The following is a 17364-nucleotide window of genomic DNA, read 5'->3' on the forward strand; positions in this document are numbered from 1 at the left end:
TTTTTTCTAAATTTAAAATTTTCGAAAATATCTGAAGTTAAGATTTTAAAAATTTAAATAAAATCAAATTTTTTTTCAGATTAAATAGTTGGAATTTAAAAACATTTATATCCAAATTTTTAAAAATTAAAATATTTTCCAGAATTTTCATTCTTTGTAGAAAAAATTAAAAAAACTTTTTTATTTCGAAAAAAATCTGAATGTTTTTTAATTTTTGGAAAAAAAATCTAATTTTTTTTCGATTTAAAAAAATAGTTTGAATTTTTTCAGATTTTTTAAAATATGATTTTCGTTTTTTTAAATTTTATTTTTTATTTTAATTTTTTTAAATAAAAATGACGTGTAAACTATTTTTTACACGTGGCAAGCAAAAAAATAAAAAATAAAAAGAAAAAGCCATGTAGGTGCCACATCATAGATTCTGCTGAGTCACAGGGCTCAGGGGGCAATCTTGAAGAATCTTCATTTTACAAGGACGGAATCTAAAAAAAATAATTTACAGGGGGCAAAACCAAAAGTGCCCTATATTACAGGGGGGTAAAGACCTATTAACCCTAATATTTTTATTAAAATTAATAAATTTTCATTTAAATTTATGTTTTGAACTTTTTAGAATGTGAAATTATTATTAAATTATATTGTGACAATTTTGAGTTTTCTGATTGAAATTTTTAGCCGACATTACTTGGATAAAAATGATAAATAAATATTACGCAGATAAGTACTCTAATTAAGATCATGTCTAATGGTGTTGAATTGTTATGTTGAAAGCAACCTTCAACAAGTGGAAGTGCTCTAATGGTGTGTTTGATGATGATGTGGAGGAGAGATGTTGAATGCATTCAACTTGTTGAATGGAAGAATGGTGGGACAAGCTGAAGATGATGTGGCGCAAAACAAGTGGTTTGTAGGAAGGGTGCACTACACACGCCTGACAAGCGCGATTGGTCTTTCTCCAGACGCAGAGAGATAATGTGGTGGTGGATAAGAGCTGTCATGTGACACTTGTTGATTGGTTTGCTCGATTAATCTCATCTTAATTATTTAAACTCAATTATTTCATGACAAATGAATTTTTTAAATTTTTTTTTTGCCAAAATTCATGATTATTTTTTTTTGTCTATAGATAGAGACTTGGTTCATTTGATTTGGACACAAAAAAAAAAAAAAACAAAATTTTTCACTATCTTAATATTATTATCTTTCTATTAGTATGTTGCCTTGTATTTTAAATTTTCTGTGTGTCTCGTGCTTAGCTTATTGTATTACATTTTAAGTTAAGAAAATAAAAATAAATTATTTAAATAAATTTTGTTTCTACAAAAAAAATAAATTGTTAAGTGTTTTTTAATTTAATTATAATCGATAATTGTAATTTTATGTAATTATAAAAAAATATATAAAATTAAATAAGAATAAGAAATAAAAAGTGATGGGGTAAAGTGTTGAATGAAAAACTATTGGAGAGGGTAAAAGTTGAATGAGTGTTGAATAAGAGAGATAAAATGATGTGGAGTGCTAGGAATTAAAAAAAGTGGGTGTTGAATGGTGTTGAATGAAAAAACCATTGTACATGGTCCAAGGTAGGGCTGGACAACAAGCGGTTTCGGTCGACGGCAGTTCGAAAAATATGAATTTTCGGTCTACCGTGGGTGAAAAACTCTCACCTAGTTCCACCCCATCCTTGTCGTCGGTTATGTCGGTTTCGGTTTAGTCGGATTGTCGGTTGGTGCGGATGGGTTGGAACGGTTTAAAATGGAAAAGAACAACTTAGATAAATTCAAGCTTTTCAACATGTTTCAAACAAAACAGAGTCTGTCAAACTTACAATAAAAATAATTAATACAAAAAAATTTAGTACTTGAATTTCATATGAAGACGATTTCATGTGTCACGATTGAAAATACGATTTCTGGAAAATGAAGATGGTTTCTAGAAATTATGATGATTAATAAAAACACAATTTTCTAAAAACATGATTACAATAACAAAAGGATTGGTGATAAATCATGTTTTATATTGTTGTTGTGATGTTTGTTTGATGTTTAAAAGATGGTGTATAGGATTTTTGGAAAGAACAAGAAGAACAACATGGGACGATGGGAGAGAAGAGCAATAGAGGATTGAAGTACAGCAACGACGGCACATAACAACTTATGTAGATTAGGGTTTCTTTCTCTTGCATTAGGTTTATATATGTTTAGGTCTGACTATAAGTGGGCTGCCATTTTGGGTTGGACTTATACAAATGTAAACTAGCTATGGATCGGTCCGGTTTGATTTTCGATGGGCTACTCCATCCCACCCGAAATCGACCATTACAACCCACACCAAACCACTTCCTTTGAACCGATGGACCCGCTTAAACTGTGAACCCGACCCGACACGCTTCGGGCCATTCGGTTCGGTCGGTTTGGGCTGGTACCTCAATTTCTGTCCAGCCCTAGTTTAAGGGTAGTACTAGTAGGGTTAAGAATATGTCAGATCGATCTACACTCTAGTCTACTCACAAGTGTTAAATTGCACTTATTTTTTATAACGTATATCGATTTGTTTTTGCAAATAATCTAGTATAAAAACCTCCAATTATATGTAAGTGTGTTTTATACTACAAATTATGTCATAAATTTATTATGTCAAATTTCTCACTTTTTTTGTAGGTTTTGGACATAATTACACTAGGATGAAGCAATGCGATCCAAGTACACTCACCGAAAGCCAGGCTAATGCATCTGAGAGGCGTTTGGGCAAAATATGATTCGTTAGGCGAGCTGCAGCGAAGTGAAAACAGGCAAACATTGATAGTTTAATGGAGATATGTTAAAATCAGTTCGTTGGGCAAATTAAGACAGTTAAAAAAAACTCATTTCGCTAGGTGGCCACAACTTCGTCTAACAAATGACCACTTGCATAAACAGTGTATATAGATGTGTAATAAGAAATTTGAACTTATCACACGTATTTATAACACTTTAGATAAAGGAAGATGTTAGCAACATCGTGGGAGAGCTAGAAAGCTTGGACTTAAGCTTATTAATGTCTTTCCAACACGAACCAACCTTCTCTTGTTAGTTATGATCTCACCGGATAACTAAATTCTCTTATGGGTTAAGATTATATGTAAACATCTAAGAACACTCCACATATAAACTTTTGATTTATGATTTATGTATTCGATGTAATCTTCGGATTAAATATGTTCTCAATGCTTTTGTCGACGAACACTTCACAAATGAACTTTTAATTTAGTATGAGCAATGAATTGCCTTATTATTTAAAGGATGTATATTGAACCATGCACTGGTGCAATCACTCTTGAAATAACGGTTAGGTCTATATTCATGTATAATTATCTCAACATATGCCTTCAAAACAATATATTATTTTATCGTCGAGCATCGGAAGTGAGTTGGTTCAATGGATCTCGTTCGTCATCTAGGAATGGAGGTGTATGTTGAGGGATAGGTGAAGTTATATATGAAGCATAACAAGTGTATGATCGATTAAGAAGAAACATTAAATGAAAAGTTATCTAATTTAATCTCAATGCAACTTTCTCTAACTTATTGTATTTTACTTGCGATTTTGTTACCAAAACAACTTTTACGGACTTCATTTACAATATTTTAGCTTAAAAAAATATTATTGATGAATATCAAGTTACCGTAACAGTGGTTTGCGTTTTAGTGACATTAAATAAAAGGGTATTGTTTATATGAGGTTAAAAGAATTTCAATTTTTTTTAGTTACAAAGTATAGGATATCGTACTTACAACATGATGCAGGTTAGTATTTATGTTTACTAAAACTATATCACAAAGAAATTTCGAGTTCAAAGAGATAGGTTAAAATCCATAAAAAAAAATAAAAAAAAAACATGTTAGGACAGACTAACTAAGTAATTATGAATAATAATATTTATTACTGATATTATTATATTATATTTTGGATTTTTTATTAAATTATATATATGTTAACCTTTTGAGTAATTTAATCTTAATATACGTTGATTTTTTGCATATTCAGATCTATTATTATACATTATAATTGAAATATATTTTTTGTTTGACACAATAATTGAAATATATTATTAATACATAGTAAACTTTTATCATATAAATGAAATACACAAACATTTAACTTTTTTTTTCCTTAAACATAAAATACGTCAAAAAATGAAAAATTCCAAATGGATAATGAAAATACAATAAGAAAAGATGGTACACTTGTAAAGAATAAGATGACAAATATGTTGTTAAAATATAAATCTTCTTGTTTTATTTGAAAATCTTTCAAAGGTTTTTGTATTTTTCGTTTAATTTTACGAAGAAACAAACAACAACAATAACAACAACAAAAGATTTTTTATTTTGTAATGAATAGGAAATAACAACACCAACAACCCAATCTTGGAGGTGTCACTTTATTAGACTACACAATGTGCATTTAACAACAATTTAAATTAAATATAACAGAAAAAAAAGAGGTATTGTACAACGTCATTTGGTTAATATAAAATAAATTAATTAGATTGAACAAATGAATTAGAAGAGAAAAAGAAACCAACTAAAAACGTTATTATCTCAGTCACATTTGGTTTGTGGGAACGGTGGAAAAAGTTTATTACAACACTCACATGAAGTTAGTATCTATAATGTTTGTGTTTTTCTCGATAAAAGACAAACTCAACTAAAGCTTATTAACAACATTTTTTTGGGTACACAACACATGTAATAAATAATTGATAGATTTAGTTTTATCTTTGACATACCATTATTGATCTTCATTGTTGTTAGCACTAGTACAACCCCTGTTTAAAACACAAAATAATACAACCACACTCCCCCTCAACTACATTCTTGTTCCATGGTTATACCATTATCCCCTTAACTTCTCAAACCACCCCACCCACTCTATCGTCGTATGTTAGTGTCGTATGCTAGTGTCTGTTTGGACTCATGAACCCGATCTTCTCACTGATCTCCAACGTTTTGGAGAAGTGAGAGATCTGGAAACCATTTCATTTTCCTATGGAATCAATTTAGTTTATTTTTATGACCCAAGAGCAGCCAAGACATTATTAATGTTATTCCTAACCACCACCACACCACTCGCTTTTTTTTCCTCACTTGACATCTCACCGTCGTCGCCTCCTTTCACCGGAGTTCCGCTTTGGACTCACTTGGTAATTTTTGATTTGGAGAGTCAGACCACTCTGGTTGCGTTCAACAAACCACCTCATACGTTTCTGCAACAAGTTTTCCAATCCTATGATATAATTTTAAATGGGAAGATTCGTACAAGAAGATTAGTTGGACTTTATGGTGAATTAATTGCCTCTAAATCTTCTATGGAATCACTATTGTAATTCATTTTCCATGTTTAAGGAAATAAAACTGGATTGGGGGAAAAATCAAAGGAAGAATGAAAGTCTCCATTGCTTTACTATTATTACTAGCATTAAAAAAATTCGTCCTTTAAATATAAATCAACTGCTGAGGGATGAAATTTGAAAGAATTGGACGAAGCAGAAAGATAAAAGCAAGGATGGGATACGAGAGAGGGAGAAAAAGCCGAAAGAGATAACCATAGAAAATGATGTGTAGCCATAATAATCGTTTGATTAGATTTAAGAGTCGAGCTTTAACCCTCTCATCCTCTCATAATAAAGAGTCATATCATTTGATATGTCCTTATATATATATATATATTAAAGTGCGATTAATTACCTACTGTATGGTAATGTATCCATCCATCGGCATTATACGGAGTTTAGCAGCATCAGAAAAGTAATGATAGATATGGGAGAATGTCATACCACCAAAAAACTACGCATTAGCTATGTCGAGGTCTTAAAAAGGCTTTAGAAATATCACCTATATATGCTCATTACTTTTGTATGAGAATAACATGCATCTAATAAGACAAAGCAAGAAAGCCCTCATCGTACGCAACACCTTCGGCGGTTAACTATGTCGTCCTCCCTCCTAGATACGTTTTCCAATTGGATTACTTGAGTGTGATGTCGCTCTAATATTTGCTTCAACCAAGCAAATCCAATGCGAGCACCCTTCATATTATCGACACTCAGCAACAACAATATCATATTCTTCCTCAACATCAAACAACTTAGTCATAAGAACAACACCCTGCGTTTTGGGAGATTTTAGCCATGTGATCGACCAACTTGCCATGAATCGAGATGCGTAGGAGGCACGATACTTCATCAAACGTAATGGTTATTCCGAACGTCTTAGTGCTGATCATCCACCTGTGAAGTGCCCATTTCATCATTGAGCCTACTTTGGCTCTTTTTAGAAGGAAGGTTGGCTACAACATTCGCTCTGCGTACAAAGCTCAGTTAGGCCACTCCACTGAATTCAAGCCTACCATCTACATTAACCATATCCACACAATAATTATAAAATAATCAATAAAACATTGTTTGAAATATTTTATCAAACACAAAATATACATACAACGCACATTATGTTACTTCATTTATTAAATTACCATATTGCACTAAAACATAGTTTAAACTACATTCAGAGTGAAAGAAAAGATGTAATTGATCAACAACTACCTAGAAAATTCAATAATATCATAAAATAAAACACTAACATACTAGTAACGAGCATATAAAACTAACAACGTGAAGTATGCTTAGAGATTTTAAACATTTACTTGATTGATTACTTGCTTGAGTTTGAATAAATTTCACGGAGTTTGATCTCTTGGAGTTTGGAGGGAGTATAATTTGTGTTTGAGTGTTTTTGAATATGCGTGGTGGTTATGTATCCGATTCGATATATGTTCGCACTAAAATGACAATTGATTGCCGCTGAACCAACGATAATTAATTGCCATTTTGATAATAAATAAATATAATTTTATGCAAATGTAAATGTAAATATTTGATTTGACCATGACCGACCCGTGCGAAGGTGCGCACGTATAGAGAAGGTGCGTGTGCGTCGTGGGTTTCCCATAGCGAAGGAGGGAGAGAAACGTGAGAAAGTTCTCTCTCGGGTTCAAAATATATAAACACAAACTCATTTTCTCCTCGTGTTTCTCTTCACCACGCATTCAACAACTTCTTCACCGTAAGATCCTCTCTCTATCGCACCACACTCTGCATAGCGAACACACACACACACACACACACACTCTTTCCCTCTGCTACTTTATTTCATTTTTTTCAACTGTTTCCGTTGTGGCGGGAACCTAATTTTTAATCTGTATTCGCCGATTTTTATTTTTTCATATCTTCTCTTTCGATTTTTCATCAATGTAATGCGGTGAATCTTTCCCCTTCGTCGGTAGTTTCTCCGTCGCTGCCGCAGCAGCTTTTCCACGGTGGCGTAAGCTTATTTCGTTACTCGACAATTCACGCGTTACGAGATCTCCATAACCGACGCATTTTAGGGTTTTCTTTTGTTCTCTTTTATTAGGGCTTTGTCTTTATACCCTGCGATGTTGGAGTTTTTATTTTCAATGCACTGTGCATTTATTCAATTTAATTTAATATTTAATTCATTTTTTCTGTTTTTCTTTTTTTGTATCTTGGTTTTGGATTTGTAGTAACTTTACGTTTTGGTGTATTACGGTTATTTTTCAATGTTTGTTTCTGGGGAAAAAATTAGGGTTTTTGCTTCAGAGACGCTTAGCCTTGTTAAATGATTTTAATTTAATTGCATGAGATGAGATTGTGATGCAATTCCAAACATGTTTCAATTAGTAAGATTGTATCGGATTGTTCTAAGTTTAACTGGATTTTCATTTTCAGTTTAGGGGTGCTTTTGTTTTGTTTTAAAAAAATAGACATTTTTGGTAAATGGTATCGAACTGTTAAAATCATAATATTGTAATGCTCAAGGGTTTATGTTCTGTTGAATTTTCTATGCAGGGTGCATGTCTCTGTCTGACAGGAACTGAGATTCTTTCTCAATGCCTCTTTTAAGGAGAAAGCCTTTGGCTTTGGCTGAGCCTCCCGAGGATTTGAAGCCAGATGAGCATGTTTACCAAGTTCGATTTACAAAAGAAATTTTTCGAGATTATCAGTATCCTTTATAGTCATCTATTTTTATTTCATTTCTTCTTCTTCGTATTACTGATTTAACTGTCATTAACTTGAATGTGCTTAAAAATTGGATTAATTTGGGTAATCTATCATCTCTGACCACTTAGTGCAATGTTTATGTATGATTTATGCCTTTTGCATTTCATACTTCGTCGTAGAAAAGTAGAGGATATGGGTTGTTTTACCTTAACACAAATTAGCGATTATTTGCAACGTTTGAATCTATACCGCCAGAGGGTTTGGTCATGTAAGGTCACTGGAAAAACTGGCTTGACTTATGAAGAGGCTATTGTGTCAGAACAACGAGCGACTGAGAAGTTCCTACAGTTTCCAAAAGAATTCATGACTCCTGCTTTAAAGATCATTCAGTACAGTAAGAGTTACTCTCGTCTGAGCTGAACTGAAAAAATTTATTTTGATGTTATGCCATTTCTTTTTGTCCTGCTCAAGTAATTGTATAGTTGGCTGCAATTGTTTCTGATACTTGTTAAATCCATATTTATGTGCGGTAGTTAATGACAAGGGTTAATATACAGTATATAAATGCCTGTTTCAGAACACATGAATGGATATGAAATTGCATCTTTTGATGGATTACACAACTGTTTAATCCCACAGGACTGTTAAATGATTTGTTTTGATCCCCACAATGGTATTCAAATGGGAGAGGACTGTAGCTTTTAGACCTGTGTGCTGCACTGATGGTTTGGGTTCTTATTTAGTTTGGACGGGTGCTTGTTACGCTTTTAACGTTTCCAAACAATTTGTACAGAAACCAATGAATAAAACTTTTTTGTTTTTGTTGTTTCTTTTTAAAGTTTTTCGAAACAGGAAGCAAAGTGAAAACAAGGTGACTGTTCTGTAGTTAGAAGTGAACACAGATACCATTTTCTGAAATCAAACAGGCTCCTAAGTGTTAAATTTTTCTGTATATAAATTGATATGCTGAGTATTGTGTTTACTGTTTACTCATGTTTATGGACTACATTGAAGATGAATTGGCTAACTAAATGTTATTTCACTTCTTCTTTTATTTTTATTTTATATAATCATGTTATTTGTCCATTTGATTGCATTAGACATCAGTAGGTTTGTGAAGCTGGTCAAATAAGTTATAAAATCTATCAGGATAATCAGTGTAACTTTTATATGTCTGCTTCTGTTGACATTGAGATCAACGGAATTTCAGTTTTGATATATCTTTTTCTGCATATTGCTTCAATTATCAGTTACCACTGAAGGTCCTGGTTTGCTCACAGAATGCTGTACAACAAATGATGATGTTTTGTAAATCATTTTATGAATTAATGTCACAGTTTTTTTTTTGACAAGTTATTTCGATTACCAGTGTTTAACTTCGATAAATTGCCTTTATCTGAGTTATATTATATTCATATCTTCATTCATTATATTATACGAATAGGAGTAATAATGCCGTAGCACTTACAGAGACCAAATTGACATGGTTTGGAGTTATTATTTGTAAAAAATTTGGAAAAATAGTAAAAGAGATGCTTTAGGAACTGTAAGCGACATTAATCATGCCTGTTTTTGAATAGCTACATGCAAATGATCTGGAGCTGTATACCAGCTACTCAATTATACAATTACTTTGCTTTTCGTCAGAATGCCTGTGTTATTTTTTACCGTGTGCCGGATTGATTAGTGATTATTATTGCAGGTATGCTCCCTTTGAAGGAGCTTGCCGATTCTCTTGCTGAAAAATTGCAGGAGCGTTTGTTTGTTGGTGCGGAATTGTATGGAAAAAAAAATGATGATGTATGTCCATGCAAAATATTAAAAGTCATCCATGAAGGAGCCGATAAATACTGTTATGAGGTAGCTTGGTACGACAAAAACAAGAATATAAGTGAAAAAACAGAAGTCCATGCAGAAGATTTGGTGCAGAAGAAGCCCCTTTTTAGTAGAAATACTCTAAAGTCTTTCATCCGGGAATCTACCTATCGAAATGCCCCTTGGGTTTTACATGACAAACTGGCACAAAATCATGGTATCTCCACCGATGTTCCTGAGGAATTAAGAGGAAAGGTTTTTCTCAAAGACGGACTTATAATTTGCTCCAAGAAAAGGAATAATGAGGTAGATTTTGTTTCTTTTATAAAAAAATAATTTACTTATGAGATATACTCAAATAATCAATGTTATTGACATTGCAATTTAAATTGCAAGATCTCACGAGTTTTGCGATGTTACTCCTCGCCCCCTAGATCGTGAATCACGAAGAAGACTGCGTTTTGAGCAAAATTGTAGCAAGATAGTGACGAAATTGCTTCTATATTGTGAAATCATCATTTTTTTTGGGCCAGAATATGCAGCCACATCCACGTGGCCCACCTCATTCTGCACATCCTCCGTTAAGATATCTGATCGTCTTGCACGACCATTTTTTTGCTTTCTCTGGCCGTCACACCTTCGAACAAGAAAGGGGAAGGTGAAACGGTCAAGGGTTGCTGCTATTGGAAATAAGCGGCATGGTAAAAAAATAAACTTAGGGTGACTTAGGGGTTATGGTTGTTTGGGCCGGTTACGTGAGAGAGGGTCATTTTTGTTTTTGTGTCTCTATTTTCTTTCTAATTATTTTTTACTGCTCTGCTTTTTATCGACGTTGGTTTGGGCCGAGTTCTCTCCACGGAGGCCCAATTATAGATTGAAAAATGAATGAAGAATTAATTTTCAACATCTCTTGACCTATGAAGCACGGACACAGACACCGGACACGACACAGACACCGACACGCTGACCCGTATAATAATTTGAGAAAATGATATAATTTAGTGTAATCATAGGTGTCGTGTCGGACACCGACGCGTGTCCGACACGGGACACGCCTAATCCGAGAAGTGTCCGTGCTTCATAGCTCTTGACTATATTCAAGTTGGTTCTAACCCTTGCCTCTCTTTCTTGCCTTCGCCCCTCAGATTGTAACCCTCATCTCTTTAGACTTCGTCCCTCAGATTGTCCTTCCGTCCTGTCTTTCTCCCTCGCACTTGTGAAACATACACAAGAAGTTGAGAGTAGGCCCAATTAATGTTAGTATAAATTTACACACACACACACAGGTATGCGTGTCAATTTTTCTTTTGGTTTGCGATCCTGGTTTGATCTTGCTACCCTTCCCGATTGTGCGTAATTAATGGGTAAGATTTCAAGATCCTGGTTGCTATCTTACATCTTGCAATCTTGCTACCCCCTCCCCTCTCGATCTTAAGCAAGATCTCGATTTTGACAACATTGAATATAATAATAAATGGGATATAATAATTTAGGGTTTCATTGATTGGTTTGTTATTTTCTGAATGAATTTCGTGACACTATTTTCTATCTCAAATTTTTCATGGTTAGGAATCAATGGAAGAAGCCGATAAACATAAAAGAAAGAAGTTGGACAGGACACTAGTCAATGGTTCTGCACAAGAGAAAGGTAAAGTTCAGAGATTGAAGCAATTTTTGGCTTCTTGATTTAATGACTTTATCTTTGAGTTGTTTTCTGATCAAATTCTATTTTCCTACCATCGTTGCTTTTCTCTTTTGTTGGAATTGTGCATCTCTTCTTGTCGTGTATCTAATTAAAACATGTTTTCTCCTATGACTTAGATAGAACAACTGCCTGGTAAGTTTTTTTTTTTTTTTTTTTTTTTATTCATAACCTGGTAAAATCTTCTGCAACACAGAGCTTTCATGCCAACATAATATTTTAGAAATTAAAATTTAAACCCATTGATGAAAACTTGTAATTTAGTTTTATCTAAAAATGCTGTTTTCAAATTCTCCAGAACATGAAGAACACAAGGAAATCCCAGTCAAATATCCCATTGATGATCTATTGGTGAAGCCTAGTCCAGATGACCCTGTTTTCACTGATCGTCCTTCTCCATCAAGAGACTTCAATGTTCCAATGCATTGTGTAGGGAATCTCTTAATGGTGTGGGATTTTTGTACTTCTTTTGGTAAACAGTTAAACTTGTCGCCGTACTCTTTGGAAGATTTTGAAAATGCAATCTGCCATAAGGATGGGAATGCGGTTCTCCTTGTCGAATCTCATGCTGCACTTTTTCGAGTTCTTATCAAAGATGATGGTGAATACACTTCAGCTGTACAGAAACGAAGTGTGAAGAAGGTTACCATCTAACTTATTCATAATCCTTTTTGTTAGACTCTTAGTCTCATAATTTAATAGATGTCCAGACTGTCCTCGTGAGCTTAGCTCAGTTGGTAGGGACAATGCATAATATATGCAAGGTCTGGGGTTCAAACCCAGGCCCCACCAAAAAATAGATGTCCAAATTTCATGAGATGGCTTTTACCAGTTGAATCTTTCTTCTTGCTATCTGGTATCCTTTGTGACTGCTTAATTTATGTTAATCCTATTATTATTTTTGATTTGACTATCTCATTCATTTTTATTTCAGATAACAATGGTTAACTGGAGAGAATATTTATGCGATTTTCTAGAAATGATCAATATTCCTCAATTACGGCACTGTGAAGGAACCATAAAACGGGGACATTATTGCCTTGTAGATGCCAGTGCTAAACTAGAAATCTTATGTGAGTTGGTCAATCGAGCCCTTGAAACTGCAATTTTCAGGGAAAACTTGGATGAGTTTATTGAACAGAGGCAGGAACTTGGGGCCTCTAAAAGAGAACAAGCACTAGAAGAAGGTAGAAAGAGAAGAGAACAAAAAGAGAGGTTGAAAGCTGACTCAGAAAGCAACGGGAATCATCTCAACGGTGCTGATATTCTTTCAAACAATAATCACATTAAACAAAATGGACATGTGGGGAAGAAAATAAATGGAGAGATAGAATCATCTAGGCAAGACAATTCACTGGGTAAAAGGTAAGGTTTTATTAAGGGTGCTGCTGTTTATGCTTACATCAAATTATTATGTATCTTAGTTACACACACACACACAACATTGTCATGTATCTTAGTTATTTCACCTTTTTTCACTCTTGAAATTCAATTTGCAGCGGGGTTAAGCGTTCAAGCCCTGCTTCAAAAAAGACTCCAAAAAACCTGGATACAGAGCTGAAAGAACCAGCAGAAAATGGAAAAGAATTATCCAGAAAGGATCCATCAGAGAAGAATAGTATAGAGCAGAGGGTAATGCTGCAACCATCTCCTTGCTTATATTGTTCTCAGTTCTTAAAATAGTATATAGCAGAGGGTAATACTGCAACCATCTCCTTGCTTATATTGTTTTCTGTTCTTAAAATGTATCTTTTATTTGTTTTCTATTATACAGAGAGAATACTTTGAACGAGAGATGGAGAAACGACCTATTAGTAGAAGCCCATTAGGTAAAGACCGAGACTACAATAGGTATTGGTGGTTCCGTCGCGATGGGAGGATATTTGTTGAAAGCTGCGACTCCAAGGAGTGGGGATACTACAGCAGCAAGGAAGAGGTACTTGATGAAGATAGCCTGCTTTTGTTGCATTTTGTTTACATTTTCTAATTTTATGTTGGCATGCGTGATAGCTTGATGCATTGATCGGTTCGCTGAATTGCAAGGGTGAGCGGGAAAGGGCACTGCAAAAACAACTGGAAATAAATTATCGTAGTATATGGTGAGTTCAATTAGTTTTTCATGCTGAATGCCTTTATAACAATTTGTATTTGGATTCATATGCGTAACTAAATGTCTTAGTTTTAAGAGTAATGATATATGAACATCATTTTGATACAACCAACAACTCTTTTGCAATTTTTTAATCTATTTTTAATGATTTCGATTTGCGTGCTTCTCACATTATCAAAGGGTGTTGCATTAGTTGTTCAATTTTGGTTGTACATGTAACACAATTCTAGTTTTAAACTTGGTAGCTCAACATTAAACACAGTGACATATACATGCTTCCCGGGCCATTTATACTTTAAAGTTTGAACAGATAAAAATAAATGAAATCTAAGGAATAAATTTTTACAAAATTTATATAGAATTTACCCTCATCCTCTGGTTGACTGTAGAAACAGGTTAGACTTAAGTTCTCTTATATGATAAAAAGCTAATTTATACTGGTGTAGAGGAGGGTTATTAAAATTTAAAACCGAGAAGTGTTGATACTATGTAATGCGATATTATTTAGTTAGATTTTATCAAAAAGAAAGTTGGATTTAAATGTGCTAACTTAATGTAGCTTATTTAACAAACGTATGGATTCAACTAACATTATTGAAACTTTTTAGAGTTCCCTCTATATTCACTTTATTAATTGTTTATATTTTACTTTTAATTACCCCCCCTTGACTTCTGGAGATTTTGTTTTGTTTTTCGTTTCATATTTATAGCACAGAACTGCAGAAAAGATCAAAGGAATTGTTGCAGAATATTGCGAATGACGAGTCTGTGCTTCGAAGGTCTACTCGTGTTCGAGCTCCACCCAGGGAAAATCCTGCCAGTGCTTTCCTCAAATATGTTAACAAGTGGAAAGAAGATTAGCAATGGGAGCTTGGAATTTTTAAGAGACTGAGTTGTTTCATAGCGTTGAATGTAGTTTTTGGATCCATTTTGGATGATGGACAAGCGTGTCTACGCTTGTATATGAAATTTTGCATGACTTGCACCATTCTTCAATAATAGTAGAAACTGTAACAAATACTCCCTTTTTGTTTATGAAGAGATGTTTTCTAGGTAGGATAAATCATATGTCTGTTCAAAGCGTGTCTACGCTTGTATATGAAATTTTGCATGACTTGCACCATCCTTCAATAATAGTAGAAACTGTAACAAATACTCCCTTTTTGTTTATGAAGAGATGTTTTCTAGGTAGGATAAATCATGTCTGTTCAAAGATGTTGCGAGCCTTTTCAATGGTTGTGAATGTGATGCTCAATGATTGTTTGGTTGCGTGCTGATATTGTAGTAGAGACCCTTCGACTGGGGGAAGCTACAATATGAATATGGAGACCCTCCATTGGAGCTTCATCCCCCTGATTTGCTTATGTTTCTATTAAGCATCGCAGAATCTTATTAAAAGAGGAATGGTCACTGGAGCCGGAGCATAGTTGTCAAACTCAAGTATATAGAAGAATTTGCTACATTCAGGTCATGGATGTTGCTGAACTGAACAAGAGTTTATGTTCTGGTTAGTCCATCTGAGTTTCATAGTTTGCAAACGCTCTGCATATACGTTTGACAAAGCTAGTAAATATAATTACAGAAGCAACTTTGGTGAAGAACATAGATTAAATGTGTTTCTGCTCTTAAAAATTCATTTTTTTTCAATATACCTAGGTTTTGATTTTTCAATAAACCTAAAATAACAATTTTGATTAGTGTATGTGGTATGTTTAATAACACTGACCCATGTGTGATACCAAACATAGGCTACATGTTCGTACCAAAGTGGTTAACAACCTTGACACTTGTGTATGTACCATTTGAAAATATTTTATTTTAAATAATAATAAGTTGGTGGAAAAACGAGCACAAACGTACTCGTTTATCCATTTTTCTATTGTGAACAATTGTATATTTATTTTGTCACATCTAATTATAAGTTTTTGCAAATAACATCAATTGAAACTCATTTTTAGTGTTTAATGTTATTGTATTGAGATTGTTATCGTTTTTTGACGGAGATATTCTTCTCATTATAATGAATTTTAACTAAGATTTAAATAATTTAAATGAAATATATAATTGAAAGAGAAAATGTCACACCAAAATTATGTATTTCCTTTAAATATAGTGTGTATACATGTCAGTAGAAAAATATAAACAAATTTTTATATGATAATGTAACTATTAGAATTATACAATTTTAATCTATATATTCATATATTTAATAATATCATCTTATACGTTTTATACATTATATATGTACATTACTCTAAACAGAAAGTATCAAATATCATCTTTTACTTCCTTCCTTTACAGCCACTCCAAAGAAGTATCATGTCCATGTGTAAGAATGTCTGTCTATTGTGCATAATTTGTACACAACATTGAATTGATTTTTTTTTTTGAGGGAACATTGAATTGAATTATTAATAACCAAGAGAAGAGAGTTTGAATGGTGCAAAAGCGGTGCAATATTCAAATTTCAGGGTGTTTAAAAAATTAAAAATGGAGATAATTGGTGGAAATTTAAAGAACCGAAGGGGTTCATATGAATGAATACATTGGATAACATGTAGCTCTGCCCACCCCTGTCATTTGAATACTCAAGTACTTGTACTTTTTACATTATGTTGATTAAAATAAATAAAAAAATCATAAAATATTGTATAATTTTAACCTATGAAGTCCGAATACGCGGTAGGAATGCGATAGATGTGAAATTTTTGAAATTCAAAATGCAATAGGCCTATATACATTAACAAAAAATTTATGGTAAGAATGATATACATGTAAAGAAGATCCTTTCATTATTCTTCATCATTAGATAATTATAATGATCACAATTTAAAAAATATATATACTTACTATCAAAATACATTTTAGAATTTTTTTCTAAATCATATTATATTTTAATCTCTATGATAGAAGATCAATACAAACATCATTAAAATAAATCAAGTCTTGTCTAATGCTATTGAATCTTTTCTCTCTTGCTACCATCATTCGTGTATATTTCCATTAATTTCTCACATATATCATAGATATGTATCCGCGAGTATCATTGATGTATTTGATATATATTTGATAAAATATTTTTTACATACTTCCAAGACAAGTGTTTACGAATATTCGTGAAGTATTAGTATCCGATGCGGATACATCTTCAATTTTGGAGTATCAAAACTTCATAGATTTTTCAACACAATTAAAAACATATTTAAAGTTCTTTAATATTGAATTATGAAAATTATAAACTAAAATATTAACACAATGTTCGAGTTTCATTTGGTAACCTCAAGGCACAAATTTCAAATATCTTCGAGATGATTGACAATGACTACTACTGTTACTTTAATTAATCAAAAAATTGATTATTGAATTTATTCAAAACTATAAACATCCAAAATATTTTAAATGAGTAAATATTATAATAAAAATTTAAATAATAAATTTATACTTGCATATTTGGTATCCCCTTAAACATATATACAAATTATAATCATATTAATTGCTTTACCTTCCTTAAAAAAAATTAATTACCTTATCTCATCATCATAATAAAAACATGAAAATAATGAAAACATTTTGGTGAATATTTATCTGCTATGAATGTGTATGTTTCGCTGCTAAACTCTAAAAAAAAGTCTGATGCACTAAAGCTCCTGCATACGTATGATTAGAAAGGAGTCCTAT

General features: G+C 32.8%; 1 protein-coding gene across 3 annotated transcripts; it reads left to right on the top strand.

The window, feature by feature from the left end:
- The first annotated feature begins 6943 nt into the window (after positions 1-6943).
- LOC11442657 (DDT domain-containing protein DDB_G0282237) lies at positions 6944-14963 on the top strand. 3 transcript variants are annotated; one of them, XR_005643488.1, is made up of 12 exons: positions 6944-7103; positions 7907-8060; positions 8281-8453; positions 9762-10180; positions 11444-11522; positions 11875-12218; positions 12511-12941; positions 13076-13208; positions 13351-13512; positions 13587-13675; positions 14397-14739; positions 14875-14963. XR_005643488.1 is itself a non-coding variant. In XM_003630355.4 (11 exons), exons 2-11 carry the CDS (start codon positions 7948-7950, stop codon positions 14545-14547), a joined length of 2094 nt encoding a protein of 697 aa, XP_003630403.2. In that variant the 5' UTR covers positions 6944-7103; positions 7907-7947; the 3' UTR covers positions 14548-14884. The 3 variants fall into 3 exon arrangements, 2 of the variants coding, with proteins under 2 accessions (XP_003630403.2, XP_024628987.1); XM_003630355.4 differs by having other exon boundaries at positions 14397-14884; XM_024773219.2 differs by lacking the exons at positions 13587-13675; positions 14397-14739; positions 14875-14963 and having other exon boundaries at positions 13076-13272; positions 13351-13492.
- The last annotated feature ends 2401 nt before the right edge of the window (positions 14964-17364 follow it).

This window comes from Medicago truncatula, chromosome 8, assembly GCF_003473485.1.
Source record: "Medicago truncatula cultivar Jemalong A17 chromosome 8, MtrunA17r5.0-ANR, whole genome shotgun sequence".
Taxonomy (NCBI): Eukaryota; Viridiplantae; Streptophyta; class Magnoliopsida; order Fabales; family Fabaceae; genus Medicago; species Medicago truncatula.